Raw genomic sequence first — 21,334 nt, forward strand, 5'->3', positions numbered from 1 at the left:
GAGCAAGTAAGATTTGCTTCCTTAATTAGATAAAAAAAAAAATAAAGTTGATCAAAGATTGATTAGTATGTATTTCATTAGTACATCTGCTACTTCTTAACAGGTATTCTGTAGGACTAAATATGTCATTCTGATTCAAATTCAGATCAACTTAGGTTTTTCCTAGAGCTGTATGAATTGGTAAAGTGAGACTCCTACATTTAACCAAAGGGAGAGAGGCAGAAACAAACAGCATTCTACACCATTAGTGCTGGTGGGACGAGATGTTGTAGTTGTATTAGTGTTGATAGTGGTGGTGTTGGTGGTTGTTACAGGGGGTGCAGTACTGGTGCTTGGTTCTGCAGCTCTTACAGATTTGAAGCAGGTGGCAACATTTCCCACTGCATCCACAGCAACCAGTTCCAGGTCTGAGGAACAGCAAGAGGAGTCGTAGACGACCATAGTGACATTCACGCCCGTGTCACTGAGCACAGTGGTGGTGTTGAGGTTGCCATTTCCCTGGAGGACTCTCACACTCTGAATGCCTGATCCATTTCCATCAGTCACGTTGGCAGTGAGGTACCATGTGGAGAGGCTGCAGTTGCCTGAACAGTTAGTGTTTATGCTAACTGCCTCACATACTGGAGGAGTAAAATCTCTTACCTTAAAGAAACAGAAAACCATTGAGTTTCTACATGATTTGCATTTAATAACATGTCTGATTAGAATTTTCACAAGTAAGATGAAAACTGAGAATCCATTTAATCCATTTTAAGATTTCTTATCAGCGTAGCAGTGGTATGGAGGTTTAATGTTATGAATTCTCGGCTTTAAAATCTCAATGTGCTTCTATTCAACATCTGAATTTAAGCACTGACAATTCCTTTGAGAGCATCCTCAAATATTTAATGTAATGTAAGTAATTACCGGAGCAATAACAGCAAGACGCAGCACAGAGAAATTGGAGTCGCTTCCATCGGGTGCCTCAGCCTGGATCGTCACAGTGACATCAGTTCCCGAGGAAGTATTTTCAGGAACAGTCAGAGTTACTGTATCGTTCGCACTGCCCCCACTCTCGAGAGTTATGGATGGGTTAAAGCGAGTGTCAAAAGTGCGATCATTGCTGACACTGATACTAAAGCTCCCTCCAGAGCCGTTGGTTGCCACTGTGAAAGGCAGAGTGACTTGTTTTCCTGGTTCAATTGTTCCAACAAATTCAGTCTGAGGGTAAGTAGAAAGAAATAAATATTTTTCCTTAAATATGCATCTTTATATTCCCATTACAATCAACTTTGATTGCACTAATGTAATAAAATAATAATGTGAACAAATAGTACTGCTGCACTCAAAATATACTCTTTATTATATATACAGTACAATACTCACAGTAATGGTCACACTTGATGTTTGGAATTGAGTTGGTGACTGTCTCTGAAAGGTGTTATCTGAAGATCTAGTGGAACTGATCTGTCCAACTACACGAACAGTAAACTCTCCTGCTGGGATGCTGTTGAAGGTCACTAAGTACTGCCCACTAGCTACCTCTTCTAGTGTCCCATTTAAAGAGTTTGAACTTGATGCTTCGACCAGAGACACCTCTGTAGGCCTCACACTGTCCCCGCCGACCATGGATACCATCAACGTGATATTGGTGTCTAAACAAAGGAATTAAAAATTAGAGCAAAAACATCAGGAAATATATATTTTTTTTCACTTACTTGAAAAGTTCACTTACTTGCCGCAGGCCTGCTGTTTAACCGAGCATAGCTTGGATGAAGCCCTTGGGAAAGTTCTACAAAGTCAAACAGGAAGTCAACCTCACTTTGACCTGGATAGAGAATAAAACAAACAAACAAAAAAGCATTAAATTACTTTCTGACATGGTCTGAACCATGATTATTTTCATGACCATTAACAAATTTTTAATTTCTCCCAATTATTTATTCACAATTAAGCAGGAGAGATTCTCCAAGAGAACTTATTTTTTACCAACAACTCTGATGGTGTAGGGCTGTGTTGAGTTAATCCTGAAGATCCACAGTCCAGTCTGCTCTGCAATATTTGGTTGCACTGTGTGGAAGTTACCAACTCTCTGAATAAGCCCCAATGTCCCATTCAATTCAGCACTGCTTTGTGAGACTCCTGGGTTAGAGAATAGCATTGTAATAAAATGTGTAGCCTAGTATTATTAGCATAATATTGACATTGCGTTAGCTTCTGATTGTTATAGTAGCTCAGAATGAGAGTTTGGGGTAATTCAATACTCTACACACCTAAGGGACTAGTGATGGTGTAATCTGGAGAGTTGCCTGTGATGTAAATTGTTAGGTTTTGCACAGAAGAATCCAAAGAGACTGAGAAGATTTCAGCTTTTGCTGGGTTTCTTACAGCCTGGAAAAGAGTGACCTGTAGAAGCAGTGGGTGTTACTCATTACTCATGAAACCCATATGACCATACTGAGTTCCTGCAAGTGTTCTAAACTTTACTGATAACAGCAAAGAGAAAGACAATTCATAGTTTAACCCAAGCAAAAGTATTCAAGGAACAAGGATCATTGCTAATATCATTGCAAGACTTTGTAATTTCCAATATAGGATGTAGAATTTATAGTCAGTAGTTCATCTGTGTCCAGTCTTATCCAGAACCACACCTTCTTTCACCTCGATTATTAGTTAGCCACACCAACCCTTTGCAAATAAAATTAGACACTCCTTTTGGAGCTGACCGGATAATTTATTATCCCTTAAACAGGCAACATGCACCACATTCTCTTTTGCATCCTGTAGCGGAATGAGAAATCCAAAATAGAGAAAATCACTTTCCTGCTGGAACACGCGCCCCTCGGCCAGACCAAGCGGCATAACATCAAGGAAAATGGCTGGCTTTAATAGAGGAAGTTGTGAAAACTCTAGTATAACTAACGATTATCAGCTTAAATTAAAGGCAGGTGGACTCGACAGTGACCCTTACAACTTGCCCAAGAACCCGTGGTCCATGGACATTGGCATGTGGACAGAAATCGGTTTTCCCGACATTTATATGTACCTGATTTCGACGCCAAGGAAATACACTAAGCAAAGCTTGAAGGCAAACAAAAGCCTTGATGCTTGGTCCTACTTCAAGGCGGGATTTGTTGGAGAAATTAAAGTGGCACCGATAAAGAACACCAATAAACATTCTGGTTGTATGTGGACAGGTATGTACAAATATTTATATTTTATTATAATTTTATCTGGTAAACCGTAAGCTAGCTAGTCCTAGTCTGTTTGTAGCGAACACTGCTTCTACTTACTAGCGTTATATATCTGTGAAGGTAAAACAGACAGAGAATGAATGAGCCCCTGTTATTCATCAATGGAAATACGCAGCATTTAAAAAGAAATATGTAGAAAATTATTCATCATTGTACAACATGAATACCACGTGCCAAAAGCACTTACACTTACACTTACACTGCTCCACTTAGTAAAAAAAAGACTGAATTTTTTTTTTTGGCACTTTGTAAAAAGATAGCTCTGAATTTGAATCTGTAAGTACAGTCGACCGCACAACAGCTTTTTCCCATTTTAGATGCGTTTTTCCCTATGTTTTTGCTGAATCCATGCTGTACACTAATGCTGCCGCTCAGTCTTTTTGCCACTCAGTGGGCATGACTGTGGCGAGTTCCGGCTATCGTGATGACACGTGCATACCCTCTATACTGAGAATACTCTATATGGCCAAAGGCATGTGAACACCTGACCATCATACCAATATGTGCTTGTTGAACATCCAATTCCAAACTTGGTCCACGTTTTCTGCTATAACAGCCTTGAGTCTTCTGGAAAGGTTTTCCACTAGATTTTGGAGAATATCTGTGGGGATTTATGTTCATTGAGCCAAAAGAGCATTAATGAGGCCTGGCACAGAGTCGGAATTCCAGTTCATTCCAAAGGTCTTCAGTAGGGTTGAGTTCAGGGCTCTGTGCAGTCCACTCAAGTTCTTCCATTCCAACCTTGGCAAACCATGTCTTCATAGGCCTCATGTTTAACCTCACAACTGGACAAAAAAACCCTGGTCTTTTTCAATGTCCTCATCTCCAGGTTGCTTCAGCCCACTACTCTGAACACTGTTCATTTTCAGTGAGTCTGTGCCCATAATAGACTCACATTCGTGTTCTTGGCTGACAGGAGTGGAACCCGATGTGGTCTTCTGCTGTTGTAGCCAATCCACCTCAAGGTTTGATGTGTTGAGTGTTCTGAGGTGCTTTTCTGCTCACCACAATCTGGCCATTTTCCTTTGACTTCTCTTATCAACAAGATATTTCCCCCCACAGAACTGTCACTCACTCAATGTTTTTTTGTTTTTTGCACCATTCGGTGTAAACTATAGAGACTGTTGTGTGTGAAAATCCAAGGAGATCAGCAGTTTCTGAAACACTCAAACCAGCCAATCGAGCTCCAACCGCCATGCCACGATCAATGTCACAGAGATCACACTTTTCCCTATTCTGATGTTTGATGTGAACCTCAACTGAAGCTCTTGATCTGTATCTACATGATTTTATGCACTGTGATGCTGCCACATGATTGGCTGATTAGATAACTGCATGAATGTGCAAGTGTACAGGTATTCTTATTAAAGTGGATGGTGAGTGTATATTATGCTCCTATCATAGTTGTCCAAAGTAAGCTTTTATTTACCAGTGTAGACCTGGTGGTAACTGCAATAATGCCAGTAGCCTGGGCCAGGGTTCCTTTGGTGACTTCAATAGCCTGGCCCCCAGAGGCCTGAGCCAGGTCCTGGTAGACCTGGTTTAGTGTAGTCGAGAGAGCACGCCTTCTGCGACGCCGAAGACTAAAGCCATTTGTGAGCATGAAAGTCACCTTCAGATTGGGAAAAATGATACTGTTAAATTATATACAGTATGTTTTGCCCATATTATCTGATCTTTATTTAAACATATCATCACTAATGTCAGATGAAGAAGTTTCAGTACAGATCATTTTTGTACTTTTTTTTTTAATAATTCTGAATAATAGTATCAGTAGATGACTTGCATGTATATGAAAATTTGCATGTACTTACTTTAGACTTTGTTATCTCAATCAGTGTTTTTACAGTGCTTATCAACATTTTATCTTTTGCATCAGCATCGGTGAAAAGAAAAATCTCAGTTTCTGGTGGAGACCCAGTGAGGGCGAGCTGGAACAAAAAATATATAATAATATTTACTTGTATGCTTGTAGTTAGTTACAGACTGTCTAAACATTACTGAACAAATATTACATAGGGGCCTGCCAAGAAAAAGTTATTTGACTGACTGAATGACTGATTGATTGACTAAAGGAGTAGTCACTCTCAAAACAGATGGATGGTCTAGTCTGAGATGTGGCTAAACTGAAAGCCTTCATGCAGAGCTCACATGCAGTGAAAACACAGTCATCAGCAGAAGGTCCCAAAAAGGCCGGAAACTGATTCCTCTTGTCCCTCATTTGAAAAAGATGAGAATGCTACATCAGTGGAAGCATAGGGAAGACTTTTTGAGTCCTGCACAAAATCATTAGACACTGTGTGCCTTGCTCACAATTTGATCTTGGGTTGATGCCAATTATAGTTGGCTCGGTTGAAACCCATGCCCACGATGGCCAAGCACTGATGCTGGGATGCATCACAGCTAAAAACATAGCGTACTGGGCAGCAAGTACCTTGGATGAGTGAGTACTGTCAATGCCAAAGGGATACAGGCTTCAATTCTGCTGGTGGACCCAATCTTTTCACGGCTCAGGTTCTTATTGATCACAGACCCATCAATGATGTGATAGCAAAAGTCTCTATTGTGAATGGCCTGTGCTGTGAAACCTGCTGTGACTTTGTAAACTTTGCTGTGGACCAGTGACCATTACTAATGCTGTTTTACTAATGCCGTTTAATATTTTTTACCCACCCCTGTCTTTTATCTGGTGTTCATAGATTATATCCATAACCTTATGTTCTTCACAACTTGAGTGTTGGTACCAAAGGAAAACAATTAAAAAACAGTATTAAACAATTAAAACTACAGCATATGCTACAAGTGCTTAATTCTATAGTTTAATTCTATCAAATTAAAGATAAAAACAAGGAGCAACTAAAAAAAGCCAACTTTAAATAAAAGCACAATTTTTTAAAATTAAATAGTCAACTTAAAAACATATTGACTATTTAAAGTGCCAACTGTAAACTTTTTAAGAAGTTGATTTTACCTAGTGTTTTTAAAAATATCAAAGTAATTTTTTTCCAACAGATCATGTCACATATTTTTGAATATCTTTATAGAATTAGAAGTAGATTTTTTAAATTTTGCCAAATGCATAATAGAAATGAATCAGAGAATCATTAATTGAATTAAAAATCTTATATCAGTAACATGATAGTTACAGAGCAACAGGGTAGGAAATTACTGTATCGTACCTGGAGTCCTGAGAGAGACATTTCAGGAGCATCTCCTCCACCATTAGCTGTAAGTGCATTGAGTTGTTGTTTAAAGACATTAGGATCAGTTGTTCTTATAAGTGGGCCATAATCTGAAAGAATATGTAAACACAGAGGAACTATTTATTTGTTTGTTTGTTTGCTTATATTCATTGTACCATGTTATTGTGTTAGTCAAGACAGCCACTGATAAGTCCAAGACAATTCCATGACCAGGACTAGAATAGATCAAGTCAAGACTCTGTGAAGCAAGACCCATTCAAGACAAAGACCTAAAACCAGTTTACTTAGGGTGGTGGGGGGCTTGAATCATTGTTCTATATATTGCCCTATATCAATTACTAATATATATTTAAAAATCGCATGCTCATTACAAATATGAACTTAGATATTGCCACCTAATGGGTGTTGTAAAATTTGTAGTACAAATAGCGTTGGAGCTATTGTGCTTTCCACAACAAAGGTCAGGACTTTGACTTGGCCATTCCAAAACATTACTTTTATTCTTCTTTAACCATTCTTTGGTAGAACATGTTTCGCAGATGGGATAAGATTCTTATGCTGTAATGCAGTGTTTTCCTTTCTCCAAAGAGATCACTTCACATTTAAAAAAAATCTATTTTGGTCTCATCTATCCACACAACATTTTTATAACAGCCTTCTGGCTTGTCCACAAACTGCAGAGGGGCAGCAATGTTCTTTTTGGAGAGCAGTGGCTATCTCCTTGCAACGCTTCCATGAATACCATTGTTGTTCAGTATTCACCTGATGGTGGACTCATGAACATTAACATTAGCCAACGAGAGAGAGGTCTTTAGTTGCTTAGATGTGACCCTTTATGACCTCGCAGACATGTCTTGGTCTTGGAGTGATCTTTGTTGGTTGATCACTTCTGGGGAGGGTAATAATGGTCTTGAATTTCCTCCAATTGTACACAATCGGTCTGACAGTGGATTAATGGAGTCCAAACTTTTTAGAGATGGTATTGTAACCTTTTCCAGCTTGATGAGCATCAACAACTCTTTTTCTGAGGTCCTCAGAAATATCTTTTCTTCATACCATGATACACTTCCACAAACACGTATTGTGAAGATCAGACTTTGATAGATCCCTGCTCTTTAGATATAATGTAGATCTTACTCACACATGATTGTCATCACATTGATTGAAATCACATGACTCTAATTTAACCTTCAAATTAAACTGCTAATCCTAGAGGTTCACATATTTCTGCCACTCACAGATATGTACTATTGGATAATTTTCCTCAATAAATAAGTGACCAAGTATAATATGTTTGTCTCATTTGTTTAATTGGGATCTCTTGGTCTACTTTTAGGACTTGGGTAAAAATCTGAAGATGTTTTGGGTCATATTTATTCAGATATATAGAAAATTTTAAAGCGTTCACAGACTTAAACACCACTGTAACTTCGAGAGAGATAAAAAGAGAAGCGGGTGAGGGAACAACTCTTTATAGCTGCTACAGTGTAAGTCATAACAGGAACTAACTTGTTTTGGAGTAACTATAAATGAATAGACATTTGGCATTCTTTAATGAATTTTTAAAAAAATGATCACTGGCAACTTCTTGTAGAATACGATGAAAAGAAAAAAACACAACTGGGCATACTGTTGTAGGAAAATAATCAGTGGCAGGGTGGTGTAATGTGGCCTGACGTGAAGTGACGTTACTGTTACCACCCCAAAATACGAAGTAAAAATTTTGTTGTACAGTCTATTCTCTGATCATATTATAATAATGCCTTGAAGTTTACTTATGTATATAATATCACTGTAATCATATTGTAGGAATATAGCATACTATTTAGAATTCATATTTTATAAACAAGCAATGCTCATTGAATGAAACATATCTTACCAGGGTCATTAAATGGCACCAGGATGTATTCTGAAGTGCCTGTCTTACTGTCAGTGATGGCTGAAGTAACTCTTCTGACCTCTGCAATGTCATCAGACATGCTGCCAGTGGTGTCAATAACAAAACACAGCACTGATGTCTGGCTGAGTCCCATCAGTCTGATGGATGACAAACAAGGAGTGACTGAAAAAAACTCTATAACCTGGATCTGTTGCCAAACAAGAGGCAAAATAAATATTCGGAATATCAACTGCAAATACAACTTAATAATGTGTGATAAATTCGGACATCTTTAACATTAAAGCACTGCTGTGGTTTACAGGTGGCAAGATTGAAGCAGGGAGACATCACCTGAAGCACAGTGGACGTGACACATATATGTAATTAAGCAACTACGCCGGTCAAATATAAAAAAAGATTATTTTATCTTGTCTATTGCAAATAGGTGTCACAAAAGCATACATTTTTTTCTACATAATCTCCATTTTGTTCAATACAAGTATAACAGCGCTTAATGTCTGGATTTGTCTAGGAAAAAATAAATCATTTCTAATTTATGTCACAGTTTTAATTTTTTAATTTGACTCTCCCTTGCACAAAGCAGTGTGTGTGATTTAATCAACTTTACTTCCTGTGATACCTAAGAAACTCAGAATCTCCAACTGCTGCTCTAATGTCCTGCAGCAGTTCGTTGGTAGCAGCAGTGGCTACTAATGCTGCTGCTCCATGTAGATAACCGTGGCTGGAGTCGAAAGCGTCCTTATTTATACCACCTTGGCCCAGACTTGTTGGATCAAGTGATCCTCCATGACTGCACTTTCCTTAAGATGAAATCAAATTTTGAAAATACAAAAGTTTTCAATTGTTTACACTGTGGTTGGAAATTAAACAGAAAACTTTTTTTAGGTTCAATGAAAAATATGAGTAAAAGCCATTTGACAATTTTCTGTTGTTACCTTGGAATTTATCTTCTTAAACTATTTACTGCATTACCTTTTGGTTTGAACAATCCAAAGTACCCTGATGTTAGTTTCTGCTGTGCAATGACCTGCTCCAGAATGTTTCCTATGCAGATGTTGCTATTACATGGCCTGCAGGTTTCTGAATCTGGTAACATAGAAATGTATAGTGTATGAACTCAGATCTCTCTGTTTCACATTCCTCACCACATAGTGCTATATATTCTGCCGTGCACAATCTAGATTAATTTCCACCTAATGGGCCAGTATTCAAGTCCCATTAAGCTTAGCCATGGATCCACTGAACAGCGTACTGAATAATATGCTGCTTGGAATGAAGTGATTTACTGGTGTTTGGAAAATTGGTCCACATTCTTTTGACAATATCATGTTAAATCATTACACAATCCTCAAAATCTTACGTCCTGCCCCAGTCACAGTGCATGAGACCTGTCAGTGCAGGACCTGATCAGGCTGTCAGCAAGAACACTTCATGTACAACTACATAGAGAAGGATGTTAGAATACACGGTCCATAAACCCTTCTTTATTAATATGAACACACATTTGAGAGTTCAGCAGTTGCTGTTTTTTTTTCACTTGTTTTCTACAAATTTTCACCCATGTGTGATTTACAGGTAGAAAGAGAGACAGGCCTACTAAGAATTGTCAGTTTTTCATGACTAACCAAGGTGTCATGACTCCCCCTTGAAGCAGCGTGCTCTAAGCGCGAATGCGCGAGCACCTGCTTTTCCATTGTTGACAGTAGTGACATCTGGACACGTGTGTTTTGTTTATGTTTCTGTCATGTCTCCTCCCTGTTCTGTCATTGGCTGGGATTTCACATGTGTCTGTATTGCCCTCAGCTGCTAGCAGTTTAGACGCTGATCATGTCCACATATATACCGCGCGCCTCCCAGCACACGGCACGGAAGATTATCATAGAGTTAGATTAGTTCGTTTAGTAGTCGTAGTTGTAGTCGTACTCGTAGTCATAGTCATAGTCATAGTCATAGTCACTATCACGGTCCATGTTTAGAGTTAGTTCACGCTGGATTATCCGCTCCCAGTTCCTCATCATAGTTCATGTTTCTCGTTTTGTTTATCGACCCTGTTTTCCATGACCACGACCTTGATTCATGTTTAACCCTGTGTACGCCTGTTTGCCGATCGCCTGACCTTCGCCTGTTTTGGATTACGTTTATGGATCACGTTTTGGATTTGTCTGCCTGTCTCTCTTTTAAAATAAACCACTGTTCATACTGCACTTGCATCTGTCCTATCTCCGCTCCGTCACGATACGTGACAGAATCTTCCGCCTTAACATGGATGCAGCAGGAGGACAGGGGAGACATCACGCTACAATGGGAGCAGCAGGACAATACCTTATTGGGAAACGTTCCAATTACTGGCCGCATTTCTTGTCCGTGCAGTTCCCTCAGCGGTACGCCGTTGAACTGCCGCCAGAGACAGCGGGATTGGGGAGCTAACCGCTGGAGTTCCTCTTCAGCTGTCAGGAATATTTCTGCAGCCTGGCGTATCCCAAGCCTACTAAGAGACAGTGGATCGGGTTCTTGGTGTCCAGGTTTTGCGGTCCGGCCCGTGACTGGGCGGAGCAGCTGGTGAGCACTGGGTCCTCTGCCCTCCAGGATGTCACTCAATTTGCAGAACTTTTTATGGAGGAGTTCATGCAACAAGGGCAGCTTCATGGTCTGGATTTACTGGAGTGGAGAGTCAATGGACAGCCCCAGCCTGACCTGCCCTTTAACCTCTATTATGAGGGGATTGACAGGTCAGCCTCCACCGATCCATTTCAGTTTCCAGCCAACGTGGAGGAGGTGGCACCGACATGCATGTCTGAGGGCTGCAGGAGGGAGACCAAGCTACAATGCCCTACCTGCAAAAAACTGGGTCTCCAGGAAGCATTCTACTGCTCTCATGAATGCTTCAAGAGCAACTGGCGGGAGCATAAGAAACTCCACCGCAGAGCCCGTGCAGAGATCCAGCCCGGGGTCAACAGGGTGACCTCGGACCGCCTGTCGGAGGTCTCAGCACCTGAGCCCCAGCCGGAGGTGAACCTGGTGACCTCAGAGCTCGAACCTGAGACCCACGAGGTGGGCTCACCTGCCGAGCTCCAGCTAGAGGTCAACAGGGCGGCCCCAGCATCAGAGCCCCAGCCGGAGGTTAACCTGGCGACCTCAGAGCTCGAACCTGAGACCCACGAGGTGGGCTCACCTGCCGAGCTCCAGCTAGAGGTCAACAGGGAGGCTCCAGCACCAGAGCTCAACCCTGAGGTCCAAGTCAAGTCTCAAGTCTCTGAAGTCCAAGTCAAGTCTCAAGTTCCTGATGTCACGTCCAAGCCTGCTGATCCAGTTGACCAAGTTCCGCTAATACCTAAGCCTAACAACCAAGTTCTGCTCACACCCAAGTCTACTGATACGGCCAACCAAGTTCTGCTCAAGCCCAAGTTTACTGATACGGCCAACCAAGTTCTGCTCAAGCCCAAGTCTACTGATATGGCCGACCAAGTTCTGCTCACGCCTGAGTCTACTGATACGGCCGACCAAGTTCTGCTCACACCCAAGTCTAACGACACGGCTGACCACGTTCTGCTCAAGCCCGAGTCTACCGACCCGGTCGCCCAAGTTCAGCCCACGCCCAAGTCTACCGACCCGGTCGCCCAAGTTCAGCCTACGCCCAAGTCTACCGACCCGGTCGCCCAAGTTCAGCCCACGCCCAAGACTACCGACACGACCACCCAAGTTCTGCCAAAGCCCGAGTCTGCTGACACGCACAGCCAAGTTCTGCTCACGCCCGAGTCTGTTGAAACAAACAACCAAGCTCTGCTCATGTTCCCGTCTGATGACCCAACCAACCAAGTTATGTTCACGCCCAAGTCAGCTGACGGGGACAACCAAGCTCTGCTCACGTCCACATCTGTTGACATGCACAACCAAGTGTCTGTTGACACGGACAACCAAGCTCTGCTCACATCCCAGTCGGCTGACATGACCAGCCAAGTTCAGCTTGCAGGCTCCGCTGAGTACGTCGCTCTGCCTTCCTGCTCAGCCGAGGACGTCGCTCTGCCTTCCTATTCAGCCGAGGACATTGCTCTGCCTTCCAATTCAGCCGGGGACGTCGCTCCGCTTTCATGCTCCGACGAGGACGTCGCCCTGCTTCCCTGCTCTGCTGAGTACAGCGCTCTGTTTCCCTGTTCAGCCAAGGACGTCGCTCTGCTTTCCTGCTCCACCGAGGACGTCGCTCTGCTTTCATGCTCCGCCGAGGACTTCGCTCAGCCTGCCTGCCCTGCTGTGGTCGTCGCTCTGCCTTCATGCTCCGCCGAGGACTTCGCCCAGCCTGTCTGCCCGGCTGTGGTCGTCGCTCCGCTTTCATGCTCCAAGAAGGATGTTGCCCTGCTTCCCGGCTCTGCCGAGGACGTTGCTCCGCCGTCCTGCTCTGCTGAGGACGTCGCTCCGCTTTCATGCTCCGCCGAGGATGTCGCTCAGCCTGTCTGCCCGGCTGTGGTCGTTACTCTGCCTCCCTGTTCAGCCAGGGACGTCGCTCCGCTTCCCTGTGCCGCCAAGAACACTGTGCGGTTTCCTGGCTCTGCTTGGGACATTCAGCCCAGGGGGCCGGGGTCGCCAAAGAAATGGGATGACTCATGGCACTCCGGGAGCAGTGCCTTTGGAGGGGGGTTCTGTCATGATTCCCCCTTGAAGCAGCGTGCTCTAAGCGCGAATACGCGAGCACCTGCTTTTCCATTGTTGACAGTAGTGACATCTGGACACGTGTGTTTTGTTTGTTTTTGTCATGTCTCCTCCCTGTTCTGTCATTGGCTGGGATTTCACGTGTGTCTGTATTGCCCTCAGCTGCTAGCAGTTTAGACGCTGATCATGTCTACATATATACCGCGCGCCTCCCAGCACACAACGCGGAAGATTATCGTAGAGTTAGATTAGTTCGTATAGTAGTCATAGTCACGGTCCATGTTTAGAGTTAGTTCACGCTGGATTATCCGCTCCCAGTTCCTTGTCATAGTTCATGTTTCTCGTTTTGTATAACGACCCTGTTTTCCGTGACCACGACCTTGATTCATGTTTAACCCTGTGTATGCCTGTTTGCCGATCGCATGACCTTTGCCTGTTTTGGAATATGTTTTTGGATCACGTTTTGGATTTGTCTGCCTGTCTCTCTTTTAAAATAAACAACTGTTCATACTGCACTTGCATCCGTCCTATCTCCGCTCCGTCACGATACGTGACACAAGGTAGATTAATATGTGCCCTGATAAAACTCTGCTTACTCTGACCAGCGACCAGCTACTAAAACACAGGCTATGCTGCATCACAAAAAAAATTCAAGCCCCTTCAAATTAAAATTTTCTAGTGATCTGTAGCTGAAGGCTTAGTGGTTAGCACTTTTCCTGCACACCTCCGCGGTTGGGGGTTCAAATCCCACCTCTATCCTGTGCGTGCAGAGTTTGCATGTTCTCCCTGTGCTGTGGGGGTTTGTATGCTAAATACATTTAGACTAAATAGTCTAAATACATATGTTGAAAGCATTTCCAAACTGTCCGTATATGAGAGTGCGAGTGTGTGTGTGTGCTATTGTGCCCAGCAATGGTTGGCACCCTGTCCAGGGTGTCCCATGCCTCCTGGGATAGATTCCAGGCTCTCTGTTACCCTGTGCAGGATAAATGGCTTAAAAAATAGATGTAGCACCTAAAATTTGTATTTGGCTCAATTAAAATCCATTGAACTGCTTATTTTAAATTGCACTGACATCCCTATAATGCAGATGAAATAGAAACAGAAAGCTGTATCAATTAAATGTTTTATATTCTCTATATACAGCTAGTTCAGCTAGTTGGTTCAATTTTATACATCTATCCTGAGTAATGGTAGTGTCTATGTAGAATTTCTGTGAATGTTCTTCCAAAAACACGCCAATAGGCTAAGACAAACTACCCCAGAGTGCATATGTAGGTTGTGTGCATGATGCCCAGATGTCCCTTAAAGGCTGTGTTCCTGCCTCACACCCAGTGTTCCCGCAATAGGCACTGGATCTACTGCGATTCTAACAAGGGAAAAACAATTACTGAAGGTAAGTGAGTCATGTATCATTAATATGCTATACAATTCGCTTTTAATTGAAACATTGAGAAATGTATAGCTCACTTAGCTATCTGGTAGTGATGTAACAGTTAAAGCAAATTATATTATTGAACCAGCTCGCTGTATATTGTCACGATTTCCCCTCGAGCCAGCGCTGCTCAGAAAACCGAAGTGCATGCACGTGCATGAGCCAGGTGCGCGAGCCCTTAAGCGAACACACGCTTTCCGGTCTTCAGTGACGGTGACTTTGTTTACTTTGGACACATGCTTTTGTTATGGTTATGTTCTGTCTCTGGCCCTGTTTTGTCATCGGTTGTTTCCCGAATGTGTTTCATCGTTTTCGGCTGTCCATGTTTAACCGGTGATTATGTTTGTCATATAAACCCCTCGTGTCTCTGGGCACATTGTGTAGTATTGAGTTTATCTCTTTACCAAACGGTTGTTCTTTGTTCCTTGTTCTGTGTTCCGCGTTCTTGAATTCCAGCCTCGTCCAGTTTGTGCCCATTTGTATATCGCCTGACTTTTTACCTGTTATTAGACCATTTTGGATTTGTCTGTCTCTCTCTCAATAAACGTCTTTTACTGCACTTGCATCCACCCTCAACCTTCCTTACATCCATTATATGACATATATAGAGAATATAAAACACTTAACTGACACAACTTTTCTACACAACTTCTACACAACTTTTTCGCTCTTTACCAAGCGGTCGTTCCTCGTTCCGTTATTGACCTTGTTTCTCATTTCTTGTTTTCGTTACCAACCTGAGACTCACGAAGTGGTCTCACCTGCAGAGCTCCAGCTGGAGGTCAATGGGGCAAGCTTGGCTCCAGAGCTCCAACCTGAGACCCACGAGGTGGTCTCACCTGCTGAGCTCAAGTTGGAGGTCAACGTGGTGTCCTCTGATCCAGAGCATCATGAGATCCACGATGTGGTTTCACCCACAGAGTTCCTGCCAGAGGTCAACATGGCGACCTCATCTCCAGAGCTCCAGCATGAGATCCATGAGGTGGTCTTACCTACAGAGCTCCAGCCAGAGGTCAACATGGTGACCTCACCTCCAGAGCTCCAACCTGAGACCCACAAGGTGGTCTCACCTGCTGAGCTCAAGTTGGAGGTCAAAGTGGCAACCTGTGATCCAGAGCTCCAGCATTAGATCCACGAGGTGGTCTCACCCGCAGAGTTCCTGCCAGAGGTCAACATGGCGATCTCACCTGCCAAACTCATGCTGGAGGTCAATGTGGCGACCTCGGCTCCAGAGCTCCAACCTGAGACCCACGAGGTTGTATCATCTCCAGAGCTCCAGTATAAAGTCAAGTTCCTGCTAGAGGTCAACGAGGTGACCTCTCAAGCCCAGTTCCTGTCTGAGGTCGAAGAGGCGACCTCTCAAGCCCATTTCCTGTCTGTGATCTTCCACGACAAGTTCCAGTCTGAAACCGATGTCACGACCAACCAGGTCTTGCTCACGCCTGAAGCCAATCTCAAGAATGACCAAGTTCTGCTCACACCCGAGTCTGCTGGCACGGACGACCAAGTTCTACTCATGCCTGAAGCAGACGTCATGACCAACCAAGTTCAGCCTGCAAAGTCAATGGAGAATGACGCTCAGACCACTCAGCATCCCTATACAGCTGAAGATGCCACTCAGCCACCCTTTTCTACTGAGGAAGTTTCTCCACCTCCCGTTGGACCCAAGAGCTCCGTTTTGCTTCCCTACGCTGCGTTGGATACCACTACACCAAGGTTCAATGAGGACATTGCTCTGCCCTCCTGCTCAGCTGAGGATGTCGCTTTACCTCCTTGCTCCGCTGAGGACGCCGCTCAGTCTTCCGCTTCACCTGAAGACATTTTGCCCAAAGGGCCAGGACTGCCAGGGGAGGGGAGTGTGTCCCTTGGGAGGGGGGTTTCTGTCACGATTTCCCCTCGAGCCAGTGCTGCTCGGAAAACCGAAGCGCATGCGCGTGCACGAGCCCTTAGCGAATGCACGCTTTCTGGTCTTCAATGATAGTGACTTTGTTTACTTTGGACACGTGCTTTTGTTATGGTTATATTCTATCTCAACCCCTGTTTTGTCATTGGTTGTTTCCCGAATGTGTGTCATCGTTTTCAGGTGTGTGTGTTTAACCCATGATTACGTTTGTCATATAAACCCCTCGTGTCTCTGGGCACACTGTGTAGTATTGAGTTTAATTCTTTACCAAACGGTTGTTCCTTGTTCCTTGTTCCTTGTTCTGCATTCCGTGTTCCGGAATTCCAGCCTCGCCCAGTTTGTGCCCATTTCTATATCGCCTGACGTTTTGCCTGTTATTAGACCATTTTGGATTTGTCTGTCTCTCTCTCAATAAACGTCTTTTACTGCACTTGCATCCACCCTCAACCTTCCTTACATCCATTATATGACATATATAGAGAATATAAAACACTTAACTGACACAACTTTTCTACTTGTATTTCATCTACTGTTATAAAGTTGTCACTAAAACTTAAAATAAGCACTTAACTGAATAGAGCCAAAAGGTTGAGCTGGATAATCTTAATTTTTTTTTTTTACAGTGTGGTCAAGCTGGTAAACCACCTATGCCGGTAATTGATTTTCCATCCTCCTTATCCTCCTTTCCAACCTCCTTACAATTATAAGTGCCTTGCTTAATCAATACATTTGATATTTTCTATTTATTCTACTCTTATATTACTTTTTAACTTGTAATTCAGAGACAGTTTCCTGAAAATAAAAGTCTACCAGTTTGACCAGCATCCCTTTTGTTTTGGCAGCTGGTACAGAGCATATTTTATGACAGTTCTAAATGCTTATTCATGGATGGTTAACAACACACATACAGCACGGCAGATTATATAAATGTTAAATAACATTGCTTTGTGCAGTCATTGTATTATAATAATGTTCATAAAAGGTAAAAAAGTTAAATTTATGACAATTATGATTAATTGTCCCAAATGTCCAATAAATGCCTCCCTTAATCACATTTTATTTGCTAACAGCTGCTATCTTGAGAAATAAGATGAACCATTTAGAATCATGTATTTACAGTAGGATCAGGCATTTTTCCATTTCTGCTTTAAGTCTAGCTAACTCCAGTCTGAGCCCAGGGATATGAAAGTAAAAGCAGGTGGAGATTTATCCAGGAGAAAAACATACATCATAGCACTATAAGATAAAAATTACCCCTATTACTAGTATATTATTTTTATCATGTACAGTTGAAAATGTCATAAAGGTAAATTATGACAACATTAATAATATGCAAAGAATGGTAGATTGTGCCCTAATTGATTAAACAACAAAAAAAGTGAGGTTGCTACTTTTTTTTGTTGATCTTTTAGCACAGTGTATTTTCTTTCACAATACGAACATGTTCAAGTTTTTTTTTTTTTTTTTTTTTAATGTATAATTTACATTATAAAATTTGTTGTCGTGCACTAATTTGATTGGACAAGAAGGGTAACAAGAGGGAAGATATTTGGTATAACAGCACTAGTACATTTCTCTCTTTGTATCAATCCACCTGTCTGTATTCACCACATAAAATGTCAATTTATAGCAATAGTTCATTGCATTGAAACCATTACTGCACTTACTACGGGCTGTCAGTCAGTCTGCGTTTATAGAACTGTTATATTAAAGCATTATCACAGCACAGCTGTGATTACCTATTGCTTAAATAGCACATTGCTCCATCTGTCGTGATAAACAAACATAAACAGGTAAACACACTAGCAGAGATACCCATACCATGTTCATTTACCTGCTATGTTCTTAATTAAGGTGTCTGGTTTAATCAGGTTGGAATAAGGTTGTCTCTTTCCCAGTTCAATCCAGTTACTGTGACTGTAGAAATCCTTAGAGAAAGACATGAACCAGGATTACAATTACAATACAATCACTGCAAATTAAATGAGGCTGTTACTTAGTTATTGAATCATAACTCTGAGTTCAGTTTAATACTCAGCAACTAATCTTCTATTCATCTCTTTAGCTATTACATCTGTAATGTTTGTAAATTCATTTAAAAATAACCAGTATACACTCATCTAACAATTTATTAGGAACACCTGCACACCTACGCATTCATGCAATAATCTAATCAACCAATTGTGTAGCAGCAGTGCAATGCATAAAATCATCCAGATATGAGCCAGCAACTTCGGGTAATGTTTACATCAATCATCAGAATGGAGAAACGAATGTGATCTCAGTGATTTTGCCAGACAGGCATGTTTGAGTATTCCTGTAACTGCTGATCTCCTGGGATTTTCATGCACAACAAACTCTAAACAGTCTACTCCGAATGGTGCAATAAAGAAAGAACATGCAGTGAGTGGCAGTTCTGCCAGACTGGTTTGAGCTGTCAGAAAGGTTACAGTAACTCAGATAACCACTATGTACACTTGTGGTGAGCAGAAAAGCATCTCAGAATGCACAACAAATTGACCCTTGAAGCAGATGGGCTACAACAGCAGAAGACCTTATTGTGTTCCACTTCTGTCAGGCAAGAACAGAAAGCTGATGGTGCAGTGGACACAGGCTCACCAAACCTGGACAGTTGGTTCCAAGACCTGGAAAAATGTAGCCTGATCTGATGAATCTTGATTTTTGCTGAGGCACAACGATGGTATGGTCAGAATTTGGCACCAACAGCATGAATCCATGGACCCAGCCTGCCTTGTGTCAACAGTCCAGTCTGGTGGAGGTGATGTAATGGTAAGGGGAATGTTTTCTTGGAACTCTTTGGGCCTGTTAATACCAATCAGTCATGGCTCAAATGCCACAGCCTATTTAAGGATTGTTGCTGACCATGTGCACCCCTTTATGGCCACAATTTACCCATCTTCTAATTGTTACTGCCAGCATGAAAACGCACCACGTCACAAAGCACGTCGTCTCAAACTGGTTTCATGAAAATGACAGAGTTCAGTGTTCTTCAGAGGCTTTCCCAGTCACCCGATCCGAAACCAATTAAACATGTTTGGAATGTGGTAGAATGAGAGATTTACACCTGAAAAATCTGCAGGAATTGCGTTATACAATCATGTCAACATGGATCAGAATCTCAAAGGAATGTTTCCAACATCTTGTGGAATCAATGTGTAGCCCCTTTAAAATGGTCAGATTCTGATAAGTGAGTAAATTAAATGCAGCAACCACTGATGCCCATAGATGACATCTTTTCTGCCTCTTTTTGAAAACACTGGTCTGATCATGTTCAGTAAATCGCCATGTTACAGAGAGGGAAGAGCTACGCATTACCCTGATGATTATCTGATTAAAAGCAACTGTAAAACAACCGAGAAGCATGTTTAAAGTGTTTCTTTTCAGAGGAGTTGTGAGAAGAGATCCCTTTTTTGAGTATTTTCCTTCAGACAACTCTGGTGAGTTTATTTATTTATTTATTTTTTATTTTTTTTTATCTCAGTTCACCTTTAAAGTACATCATGACTAAATAACATTTGTGACTAAAATATTATATATACATGGATTTATGTTAAAATATTGAACTATACACATTGTGAGACAGATATAAGAGTTAGTCTGCTATAAAAAAAAAACAGTCGGGGCTAAGTACAAAAAAAAATATCAATGTTGAAGTGATTAGAATTAATATGCATTAGATACATGGTTATTAGGGACCGTGTTGGTCATAACTGTGAAATATTATGACCTGTACTGTGGAAAAATACATAGATACCTAGGGATTTTTTTTATTGTGTGTGGTTACACATGCCACAAAGAATTGAAGCTGTTTTTAGAGCAAAGGGAGGCCCTACCCAGAATTAGTCCAGTGTTCCTAATAAAGTGTTCAGTGAGTGTATTTGCATCTCAATTGTTAGAAATACTGCGATTACTAGAGCTACATTGTGCCATACCTGCAAAGTGTGTAGGATTTTACCAAGCGTCTCTCTGGCAGCTTCATAGCTCTGTTGATAGACACTGTATTTGACAGCAGAAATTCCTTCAGTAATAAGATCCCGTCCAGATAAAAACTCCTCGTCGTCAAAATGGTAACTTCCAGTAAAAGCATGCCGAACATCAACCAAGGCATTGTGTGTAATTATCTTATCAATGCTGTTTTTAAAATTTTTGGCTGAATCAGAAGAGGAACAAGCTGCTGCCACTGACTCTACTGTCAGTGAGGGTGGCTGCAATAAGAAAGACACACAAAGTATAATATAAAACTTTATATATATATATATATATATATATATATATATATATATATATATATATATATACCTTGATATTTCAATAGTTATAAAGAGTTTTGTTCACCAGTAAAAAATCTTTTCCCTCCCTGAGTGCTCGTGATCTGCAGATATCGGCTGTTGTCTGCAAAATTGCATCACGAGTTATGTCCTGATGCGTCTTGGAATCTCTCCCCAAAAGCTTAAAGCACAGAGACTGCCTTGTAATGAGGATGATTATGATATATAGACAGATAAAAGTTCGGATCGATAGATCATTGGTTTTCATCATTAAAACTGTGAAGAGAAAAACAATCATAAATAACCTCTGATACAAACTTTATATCATTCTTTATCCTTCTTTCTCAATATTTCAATCTATAGTTCTGAGCTAATTACATTTTGAAAACTTTATAGTGCACATCATACCTTAACGCTTTAGTCTCTAGATGACTGCAGTGGACCTACACTCTGTCAGATGTTGGTTCAGTGTGTAATCATGATGAGCCTTAAAAAAGGTTATGGAAGTCACTCCCATAATGAAACATGACACCATTGCATTGTGAAAACATATTGGCCCTTTTTTGAACACATTAATTGAGCCTAGTTTTACATGGTCAGAATTTCAACATTTTGTACTTAATATTGTTCTGAAACCATGAGACTTTCCTGACCTGAAATATGTTTCTCTTTTGCACATCTCTTTAGCCAGAAGTTCTAACATTTTAAAGTCTGGCATTTTTAAAGG

General features: G+C 41.6%; 1 protein-coding gene across 1 annotated transcript; it reads right to left on the reverse strand.

Annotated features, from left to right (window-relative positions):
- Window positions 1–29: 29 nt before the first annotated feature.
- Window positions 30–21,100, reverse strand: LOC128606061 (von Willebrand factor A domain-containing protein 7-like). The gene is made up of 16 exons (XM_053622049.1): window positions 21,016–21,100; window positions 20,675–20,883; window positions 20,272–20,544; window positions 18,153–18,246; window positions 9,309–9,422; window positions 8,956–9,136; window positions 8,316–8,473; window positions 6,413–6,525; window positions 5,048–5,164; window positions 4,663–4,845; window positions 2,253–2,385; window positions 1,969–2,121; window positions 1,715–1,807; window positions 1,366–1,634; window positions 907–1,200; window positions 30–642 (listed from the first exon to the last, which is right to left on the reverse strand). The coding sequence occupies exons 2-16, from the start codon at window positions 20,876–20,878 to the stop codon at window positions 163–165; spliced, it is 2,859 nt and encodes a 952-aa protein (XP_053478024.1). The 5' UTR covers window positions 20,879–20,883; window positions 21,016–21,100; the 3' UTR covers window positions 30–162.
- Between the last annotated feature and the right edge of the window lie 234 nt (window positions 21,101–21,334).

Source organism: Ictalurus furcatus, chromosome 3 (genome assembly GCF_023375685.1).
Source record: "Ictalurus furcatus strain D&B chromosome 3, Billie_1.0, whole genome shotgun sequence".
Classification (NCBI taxonomy): Eukaryota; Metazoa; Chordata; class Actinopteri; order Siluriformes; family Ictaluridae; genus Ictalurus; species Ictalurus furcatus.